Genomic DNA, 10786 nt, shown 5'->3' on the forward strand with positions numbered 1-10786 from the left:
TTTCTATATAGATTTTTAGTTGTCCAAATAATTTCTTTCTATTTTTAGTAGAGACGGGGTCTCGCTCTTGCTCAGGCTAGTCTCGAACTCCTGACCTTGAGCGATCCACCTGCCTCGGCCTCCCAGAGTGCTAGGATTACAGGCGTGAGCCATCACGCCTGGCCAATCCTGATTGTATTTTTGAAGTTGCAATTTAAATGACATTCCTTCCACAAAGCTTTTTCTAGCATATCAATAAGTACTAATTATTTCCTCCTTTGTTTGCTCAGGATGCTTTGTTAAACTTCTAATATCACATTACTCGTGTTTTGTTTTACCTCTCCATGGATTGTGAAATCCTTGAGGGTGGGAACTATTTTACTCATCCTGATGTCTTTATGGTGCTATTATTCATAGATATGATATAAATTGTATATTAGACTAAATTGTGTTCCAATATGTGACTAATAATGATGAGTGATAGTAAGTCTCTTCTTAGTCAAGGTGAAAGTCTAAATATTAATAGATTTTGCCAGAAATGTAACATACTTCCCAAATCAAATCTAGTTCCCAAGCTGGCCAGGTGACAAGTTGTTCACCCCTCCTTAAGGTGGTAAAAAGAATTCCAGGGACTTGTGCACAGCCCAAAAAAACCTGAGGAAAAGGCAGAGATCTTCCAGTTTTAACTTTCAAGATGCTCACTGTCCAAGTCCATGTGAACCTTTCAAAGAAAAGGCTAGGCATGGGGATCTTTTGCCTTGGTTCCAAAGGCCACAATGCCTAGTTATCCCTCACACCGTTCTGTCAGAGCGCTGCTGCCTGAGTAAGAACCCACTGCTACCATTTCTTCTTTTTCTAGATTCTTAATGTGGAAGTTTAGATTAATGATTTGAGATCTTCCTTCTTTATAATATAGGCAAGGATAGTGATAAATTCCCCTCTAAGCACTGCTTTGGTTACATACCATAAGTTTTGGTATTGTGTTTTTGTTTTCATTTATCTCATAGTATTTTCTAATTTCAATCTCTTTGATCCATTGTTTATGTAGGAATCTGTTGCTTAATTTCCACATATTTGTCAGTTTTCCAAATGTTCTTCTGTTATTAATTTTAGATTTTATCCCATTGTGGTTGGAGAAAATACTTTGTATGCTTTCAGTCTTTGTAATACTTGTTTTATGACCTAACATATACTCTGTTCTAGAGCATGTCCCATATTCACTTGAGAATAATGTGTGGCCTGCTGTTGTTGTATGGAGTATTCTATAGATGTCTGTAAGTTCTAGTTGACTTATATTGTTTGATCAGGTCTTCTAATTTTTCTGTCTGCTAAAATCTATGCTTGAACCCCTCTAGTGATTTTTTCATTTCATTTCATTATATTTTTAAATAATTTCTGTCTCTTTATATTCTCTATTTGGTGAGGCATTAAGTTCTTTAGATATGGTTTCCCTTTGTTTTTTGAACATATTTTAAATAACTTATTTAAAGTCCTTTTCTTGTAAGTCCAATGTCTGGGCTTCCACACAGTTTCTATTGATTACTTTTTTGCTATGTATAAGTCATACTTTCTTGTTTCTTTGCATTACTTGTAATTTTTTGTTGGCTGGAAATTTTAAATAATATAATGTGGCAACTTTGAAAGTTAGATTTTCTCCTCTTCCTAGGGTTTGTTGTTTCTCCTATTTGTTGTTGGTTGTTTTGTGATTTTTCTGAACTAAATCTGTAAAGTCTGTATTCTTTGTCATGTGTGGCCACTGAGGTCTGCTTGGTTAGCTTAGTGGTAAGCTAGTGATTGGACACAGATTTCCTTGAAGGCCTGGAACCATTAAGCCACCCATTCTTTGCTGAGGAGCTCTATATACATGTTGGGGTATGCCTTAAACACTGAGACAGGAATTTAATAACTCTGCTTTCTCTTTCACTTTCTTCTTGCACAAAGCTCCAAGGCCAGCCATAAATGAGAGCTTAGAGCCTCCTCAGGTCTTTCCTGAACATGTACACAACCCTACAGATGCACATAGCCTTCTAGATTCTCAGGAATCTTTCAGAGCTTTTCAAAGCCATTTGTGGATATCTCATTCCCCACTTTTTCCTTTTAAGCTTTTTGGTTAACCTATTGTGTGTCCCAGTTGTTATCTTACCATCTTAGGCATCCTCCATGTTAAACAATTGCCTTTAATTGTTTTTGACAAATGCCCCTGGGGAAAAGGCTTTTTGCACTGGATAAGCCCTGATTCAGGTCAAATAAAGACATCCTTGTAAGTGCGGATGGGGTCTTCCAGGGAACCACCAGAAAGGTCAACTAATGATAATTTCCTGGGAATGTTACTTTGAAGGAGTACCAACCTTGTTCTGTCCCCTTTGGTGGCTGGCAGGCTGCTGATTTTCACCACAGTTTTGAGATATTAATTTTCAGGGGTACTATGGAGCTGGAGCAGGGGAGGGAAAATGGAAATGGCCACATTCAAATGCCACTAAGAGTCAGTTTTTTTTTTTTTAAATAAATTCCCTCTGGATTGCTGAAAGTTTTGGATTAACTTTTAGAGTTCTGAAAAAGTTGATTTTGATAATTTTTGATAGTTTTCTTGTTGCTTTTATGGAGGAGAGAATGTTCGGAAATCCTTACTCTGCTATTTTTGCTGACGTCACTCCCACCGTTTCTTTTCTCCTCAGAGAAATAAACTATCTCAATCTCCAAACCAACCCCCTCTTAAACTCAAAAGCACCAGCAACTATTCCATTTCTTCTGTGATAGTCCAACTTCATTTCTCTCAGTGAATCACTACATAGGGGTGGTCTTCTGCATTCTTCACAACATCTGTTTTTCCACTTCTCTTTCTCTTAAGGGTCCTCTTAGAGTTGTGAGAACAAGTCAGGAATTATTAAGAATATCTCATAAAGTTCCTATCATGTAAAGACAAAAAAGGTGGTAGGTTGGAAAAGAAGGAAGAAAAGATGTAATGTCCAGTCAAGTAAATAGAGTACTGATAGCAAAAAAAGCAACAGTTTTCCTGGACTTTGAATAAAATAAAATAAAAATTTGGAATTTTAGGAAAACTTGTATTATCTTCTTCTGTAATTGTTTCTTATTTTTTGTTGTTATTTTTTCCCCATCAGGATGCTAGACATGCAGCAGAAGGAGAAATATATACCAAACTTAATCAAAAAATTGATGAATTTGTTCAGCTTGCTGATTATGACTGGACGATGTCTGAACCAGATGGAAGAGCTAGTGGTTATTTAATGGACCTTATTAATTTTTTGAGAAGCATCTTTCAAGTGTTTACTCATTTGCCTGTAAGTATAGGAAATTTTAAAAAATTGTTTTATATGTTTGCTTAGTAAAACATATTTTAGAATTTAATATTTTAGAATTTAATTTTAGTTTGAAGTTTACTTGTGTAAACCAACTTCCCAGGTTGCATATTTCCTTTTTCATTATAAATCAGCTTATAAAGAATCATATCTTTGCCAATTGTTTTAAGTTTTAATTTATTTTATTTTTTAACCAAAATAACTACAACTTTCTTCCCTCTAAAACTCAGACAAAACCCTGAAATTGGCACTGTAGACTTAATAGAAATAAACTCTAATATTAATAGGAGTAGTTTTCATTAAAGTCAATATCATTAATGGCTTTTCCTGTTAGAAAGGGCCAAGAAATTATTGGACATTTCTGAGTCAAGAGATTAAAAGTAAAACAGGAATATTGTTCTATCTTGGTACATAGTCATAGTGCCTCAACATTTTGGACAGTTTGTTGAAACATTTAAAAAATGATACAGCAAGGACATTTGGGTATAAAGCTGAAACATTGGATTCTTCAGATGAGGACTTTAGTCTTCAAAGACTGAAGAGATTACAGTGGGATAAACATGCTCTTATTAGGTATATCTAGAAATAATAGAACTACTGTTAAAACATGAATGGAGTAGTTTTTGCACAAATAAAATAGGAAGAAATTTTATCAGCCTGTTTATCCCACGATAAGATTTAACTGAACACAAAAATAAAGTATTTAATCTGGAACCTACACAACTGCCTACAACCCTTTCCTGTGTTTGAAATGAAAATAATAATAATAATTTTCCTCACCCTTTACTCTTTGCCCATCAAGAGTTGCTCCAAAGAGCCGATTAGAAAAGTTGAGGGAAGGTGTTGCTAAAAAAAACAAATAGAAGAATATCTTATAGAGATTTTAATTGTGGATCTTGGCCACAGACTTTCAGAAGCTTACCTAGGGGTGATGTTGTATTCCTAACCACTGTCCTTGAATTGAAAAAGGAAACCTGTATATTTAACTTTTAAATCAACTAATTTCTAAAGACCTGCTTTTCATATAGTTTACACTAAATAATTGTTAAATTAAGTTGAATTCACCTTGTCAGTATAAATCTCCATGCTTCCAGTCAAAAGCAATCTTCAAGAATAAACACAAGCACATGCTTGCAGACATACACACATTGTGTTTTTATGTTTTAATATCTGCGTCACAAGTTGGTTCAGGGTGATGGGTAGGAATTTTGTGCATAAGTGGGATAGGATTAAGAAAGATTTTATGTTAGTAATGTTTGGAGTAAATGTCTCACCTTCTAAGGTCACTTTCTACCTTCCCACCTTCCCAGAGGGAAATCCTGCTTTCTCTTAATACATTCTCTGGTGACATTGAGAGAAAGAGATTCCTGTTGTAACTAGATCACTAATCTGATCTATTGTGACATTTTGTGTGGTTGTAGCTCAGTCTTCATATGCTGTTTTGGATTTTTATGTCATCTAACATGGGTTTTTCTATAAAGGAAATAAATTTTTATGTAGTATAGACCAACAAATTTAACAATAAATATAGGGCATGACCTATATATTTGTTTAAAAAGAAAATATTAATTCACAGCTAAGAAAAGAGAAAATTGTCTTAACAACAATATATTCTTATTCAAAGATGACCTAAAAGCATTATTCCCAAGCAAAAGTATTAAATTATTGACCGTGGCCAATTTTAGTTGGAGTCGATAGAGTAATTATATTATGGCTTTGTGTATTAATTCTCTTTAAAACCTTGACCTCTCTAGACTTTCATTGTTCTGCTTGTCCTTGCATTCTCTTTCTGCCTATTAAAGTTAGGGTATGTTTGACAATATCATGGGGTTGCCATGACAACAGTAATGATACTTGCAGAAAGCTAAAAATTTGGATATTATATGACATCTAAGGCCATATTCAAAAGATTGTTTAAGAAAAAAAAAGACTGTCGAAGTTTAATGAGCCCTATGATTGGGTTAAGAAAGTGTTGAGGGAAATTTAAATGTGCCATATATTACAGGTAGTCCTGAAGTTTTCCCAGTTTGGGAAATTTTTTTTTCAACCTTAAGATAATCATGTTCTGTTTATTCTGTGTGTGTCTGTGTATGTGTGTGTGTACCCCAAGAGTAAGTAAGCATTTGTGTTACTGTCTCATATCCTTATGATTGGGAATTGTTGGAGGGAGAAAAGCCTGAGAGGGGAGAATGGGATTTTATAGTTGACTATGACTGTGGGAATTGTGGTTAACTGATATCGGAACCAATTTTTTCAGAGCTGGAAGTAGTTAGATGGGGACAGAAAGGGAGTATAAGAGGAATATAGAGTGTAAAAGGTATTTTGGGGAATGCTGGGGATGTTAGAATGAGTATATTTTGCTAGACCTATGATTTTTTGGCATAATATCGAAAATCTATCTTCGAGGTGAGTATTAAAGTTATTAAAACTCACTAAAGGAATTCATCTTGATATTTAAACCTTTATAACTCATCCATTCTGTATTATTGGGAATCAGACATTTCAGTGCTATATGGAATGGTCAGTCAGAAAATGAATTAGAACCAACCTTACTAGGTAGAAAAATCATTGTGCATTTGTGAAATCATGTTGGGAAAATTTTCATATTCTAGACTAATGTTTTAGATATGTTTTTTCCTGATTTAATAACATTATTTACATTTGAGCATGATACTTCATATGGGTAGAACTTTAGATGAGTGGTTCACATATAAAATAGGAGGAAGAATAATTTCTTGAATTAAAATGTCTACTTTCAACTAGGCATCAATTAAGTATTTTTTATTTCTAATTTTAGTGTTTACATTTGATGAAAGACCTCATTTTTTCAGTCTGTGTGTTTTAAAAGGCTACAAATCGTGGCTTTTTAGGAGACTGAGCAATTCATCAAAAACTTCCCTTCCTCTTTTGCCTCTGAAAAAACTGTTTCATAGTCTCATAATTGAAATTTATTAGCAAACTGAGAGGCAGCGAGTTTGTATAAAATAGAAATATTTTACTGCTTTAATTTAGATAACTTGAAAAAGCCATGTAGAATCAGAATTGAGGTCATCTGCTAATATTAGGTTTAATATTCAAATTGACCATTATTTTATTTAAGTTTTTCATTTTTTTCTGAAAAGAATTATATAACTTTTTTAAACAAAACCTTTTATCAATTTAAAGAATAATGCAATGCACAATATATTTGAGTCTATATATTTCTCTTTCTTAAGTAAAAAAGTAGTTTATTGTACAAAGTTGACCTTTTGGGGATATAAATGAAGGAGAATGGGCTCTCCTGGGATCACTAAGGAAGAGTGGACCAGTTCAGAAAGAATGGTTGTGATTTCAAGAGCACATTTTTACATTAAATGTACTTGAGAGAATGAAAGCAGCATTGAAAAAGGTTTTCAAATAATTGATGTTGAAATCAAACCTTTTTTTATTGGATCTTTGAAATAAGAGAATAGTGAGACAGAAATGAAAACTTCAAATGAAAATTTAAGTGTGCCAAATTAGTTTTTAAGTATTCTACATTTCTCCCACTATTTATATTAGAGTAGATCTATGAAAACATTACTTTGAAACCAAAATAGTTTTGAGCCATAATCTAATAAAGTGTTTTTACCTTGTTATTTTATGATATTTCAAAGGAAACAGAGTATCTTTAGCCTAATCTATAATAGTAAATTATTTTGGAAATTTGGCTTGACATACAAACAGATGTGTTTTCTTGATTCGTTTTAGACTAAGGGTTGGTGGTTTGCAGTTTATTGTTCCTGTGATTGGCATTAAAAGCTTCATTTCACAGCTTGCAGTAAAGAACTATTGGGTAAAGAGTGGCTGTGTTCCACAAACTAAATTCAAAAAGTGTCAATCAAGGTCTCACATAGGTTACTTAGAGAATGAGTTTTCTTACTGATTTCACCAAATGTCGCCTCATGCTGTCTTTGATTGGCACAGCCTGGCAGGGAGGATGGATGAATCTGTCACCGGCTGGTTAATTGTGTTGCTGGTCTCAGTCTGACATCAGGTCTTTGACTCGTAAGTGGCTCAATACAAAACAAATTAGCAGATTGTAGTCATATTTCTCATTCTATATGCTTTGACTTTGTTGAATGCAGTCCATAAATCATATTGACTGACACACAAGTAAATGATGAAAGCTGCTTTTGAGACATGAATCTAGAAAGCAGCACTGTGAAGGTGCCATGGAAGGATGCATATGGTTGACCCTTTGGGAATTTCCTAGGAGCCAAATGTCTCTTTACTACAATTGTTCTTAGAAGAAAAGCTTTTGGGTAATGCAAAAAGGATCTAATATGTCAGCAGATTCTCTTTTACAAGTTCCTTTGAAATACAAGAAGTTTGTCTAAGGGTTTTCTCTCTTTGCAAGTTGTTTTTCAGCAAAATGTTGGAGCAGGGTAAAAAAGTAGTTACCTTTAAAAGTTTAGCAGGTGTTTTTACTTATTTATCAAACTTTGTTAAAGAGAAAGAAAATGTTAGTAATAGTGGCAATTAATTTTTCAGATGAGGGCAGAAGAAATTTCTAGGTGCTTGAAATGTATTAAATGTGCTGTGTTTTCTCAGTCACTGCACTTAATTATTTTGGCTTTGTTTGTTACAATGTTATAAAACAGGGCACCTCTAATGAAAAGGGCTAGTTTTTTAAAGATAATTGTAAAAGTCCTTAATTATTTTTATTCTAGAAAGTGATATATTATTAAGAACATCAACAATAATAACAATAATGTGTTCAGAAAGGGGTGTTTGGTTATAACAAAGCATGCCAAGTGCTGAGGCATCAGAAATAAATTGTCAAATGTATTTTTAGGTATGTAAATTTTTAGGACATTAAAATTTTTCTATCTGAAAATAAATAGATGACATTTAAGAATATTTATACATTTTATAGTTAGAATGTAGACATTTTTAGAGTATTGTGTAATCTTATAGAATATGACTTTTTTAAAATTTAAAGAATCTGAACCTTTGCTATTATTAAGTTAAATTTGGAGCTATAAAAAGGAATACCTTATTTCGTCTGAAGATTTGTAAATATTTTATAAATCTTTTTAACTTGTATCTTTGAGAACAATAAGCCTGTATTTAATATGCCTAATCAAAAGCAGTTTAATATCAAGATTTTATTACTACATGTTATTTAAATAAAGAGCTAAATTCCTGTGTGTGTTTTTATTAACTGTTTCCACTGGGTTTGTGGAATAGCCTGTTATCTATACTCCTACCATTGTTTTCGGCTCCAGTGCTATTGCTATATAGTCATTTGTAGCATATGAACCCGTGTTAAATTTTTACAGTTTCCTTAAAACAATACCACTTACGTTGTGCAGTATGTTTTCTTAGGAAATGATTTTAATAGTAATTTTTTGGCAATTTATTAATCTGTTTTTACAGTTAGTGCATTATAGTGACAATATAAACAGGACACGGAGCTGATTTGATTGAGAAGCACATTAAACTAGAATGCACTAGTTCTTCCATTAGGCCAAAATGACATTTCCATTAAGTATTCTCAAGCCTATTACGTTGTAATTAAATGACATGCCATTGATTTTTCCTTTTTCTGCTTCCCCCTACTCCATTCATATTGATATTATTCTGGTTGGGGAATGGAGCTGCATGTCTCCCAGACTAATTCCTCTTGGGTTTGGGGATCTTGAAGCATGCTGGGTTTTGCATTGTTTGTTACATTCCTTTTTGGCAGTTCATCAGTATCTGTCAAATATATTGTTTGCATCAGCTTTTATCTCTAAAGTTTTTGATTGAGAAATTGACATTCCAGTTCAGATATGTAGTTTTTCACTGTGCATAATGTCTAAATGCTAAAGACTCATTCAAAAAGTTTTTGTTTCTAGTCTGACTTTTAATATGTGATTTAAAGAACAAATGTTGCTCTCATAAGCATCTTGAAAATATAATTATGTTCTTTATTACCACCTAGCAAATGAACTCTATGTAAACATTTTTGTACCAATATATTGTAGCATTTATGTTTGGGAAATTTTTCTCATAATTTTGTAGCTTTATTGGCCTTTGTGATAAGTATAAAAAATAAAATTATCTAACATCACTGGGCAAATATTTGTTAATGCAAATGAGGCAAAATGTGACATATCTTTCAAAAGTCATTATTTCTAACCATATTTATAGATCTTTGAATCCTATCAAAGTCAATCCATCACCAAATTACATAATTGTCATTGAAAGTAGCCATCCTAGGAGCAGTATTACTGTGGGAAACTTTACCTGAAAGAGTCTTTTTAATATTTTAGTTTAAACTTCTAGTTGAAACGCAAAGCTTGTTTAAAGAAACAGTTTATACTAAAAGTGATGTAGTCAACTGTGTTTTGTAAAGGCTAAACATTTAAAATTGTCATTTTTAAGAAAACAATTAAGGCCATCAGTGAAAGTTCATGTAGAGTTTTAGGAGCTTATTGTAGTAGAAACTATTTATTATGATCTTGTATATTATAGTGAAAGAAAACCACTAGTATTTGTAGTTTACTTAACTACACATTTCTAAATTACCAGATAATTTTAAAACTTAATTTCTAAACCTAAATGCAGATCTGTAGATGATTTTGAAGTCACATTGGTAGGAAAGCCTTTTTTTTTCCTTTCAGTGTAAAGCTATGCAATAGACTAATGTTCTGACTAGAAGTAAGGATTTATGAATCAGTATATTTTGAATTTTAGGTGCAGTTTAAATAATAATAATAAATTGCACTGTTAACTTCCTTTATTCTGGCTTAGTTAATTATATGAAGGGGAACATAAAGAGCACTATATGGATAAAATATTCTGTCAGTAGGACAGTTATTTTATATCATAAATGTCATATTTTAATGTGCTTTTAAAATTTTTAATATTATTTGTTGATGTATAAATTTAGATATTCCACACATCTTTTTTCTTTTTTGTTTTAATTTATTTTGTATTTGTAGCTATTTATGGGGTACAAGTGCGGTTTTGCTACACTGATGTATTGCATCGTGATGAAGTCAGAGCTTCAGTGCATCCATCACTGGAGCAAGGCACATTGTACCCACCAAGCAGCCTCCCATCATCCTTCTCCCTCTCACCCCACCACCCCCCTCGTCTCCATTGTCCATCATTCCACACACTGCCCCCATGTGTACACATTATTTAGCTCCCACTTTTAAGTAAGAACATGCAGTATTAGTCTTTCTGTGTCCGAGTTGTTTCACTTGAGATAGTGGCCTCCAGTTCCATCCATGTTGCTGCAAGACATGGACATTTAGGTTGATTCCATATCTTTGCTGTCGTGAATAATGCTGTGGTAAACATACAAGTGCAGGTGTCTTTTTAATATATTGATTTCTTTGCCTTTGGGTAGATACCCAGTGGTGGGATTGCTGGATTGTATGGTAGTTCTACTTTTAGTTCTTTGAGAAATCTCCATCCAGTTTTTTTTTTTTTTTGAGACAGAGTCTCACTCTGGTGCCCGGGCTAGAGTGCCGTGG

General features: G+C 33.2%; 1 protein-coding gene across 3 annotated transcripts in view; it reads left to right on the top strand.

Moving 5' to 3' along the window:
• EXOC6 (exocyst complex component 6) overlaps window positions 1-10786 on the top strand; it is a 212063-nt gene that overhangs the window by 147055 nt on the left and 54222 nt on the right. For all 3 annotated transcript variants that reach the window (XM_012659725.1, XM_012659724.1, XM_012659727.1), the window contains one exon: window positions 3099-3278. In XM_012659725.1, the coding sequence (XP_012515179.1) occupies window positions 3099-3278 (180 nt within the window). The remainder of the gene's footprint in view (window positions 1-3098; window positions 3279-10786) is intronic.

Source organism: Propithecus coquereli, unplaced genomic scaffold (assembly GCF_000956105.1).
Source record: "Propithecus coquereli isolate 6110/MARCELLA unplaced genomic scaffold, Pcoq_1.0 Scaffold63, whole genome shotgun sequence".
Lineage (NCBI taxonomy): Eukaryota > Metazoa > Chordata > Mammalia > Primates > Indriidae > Propithecus > Propithecus coquereli.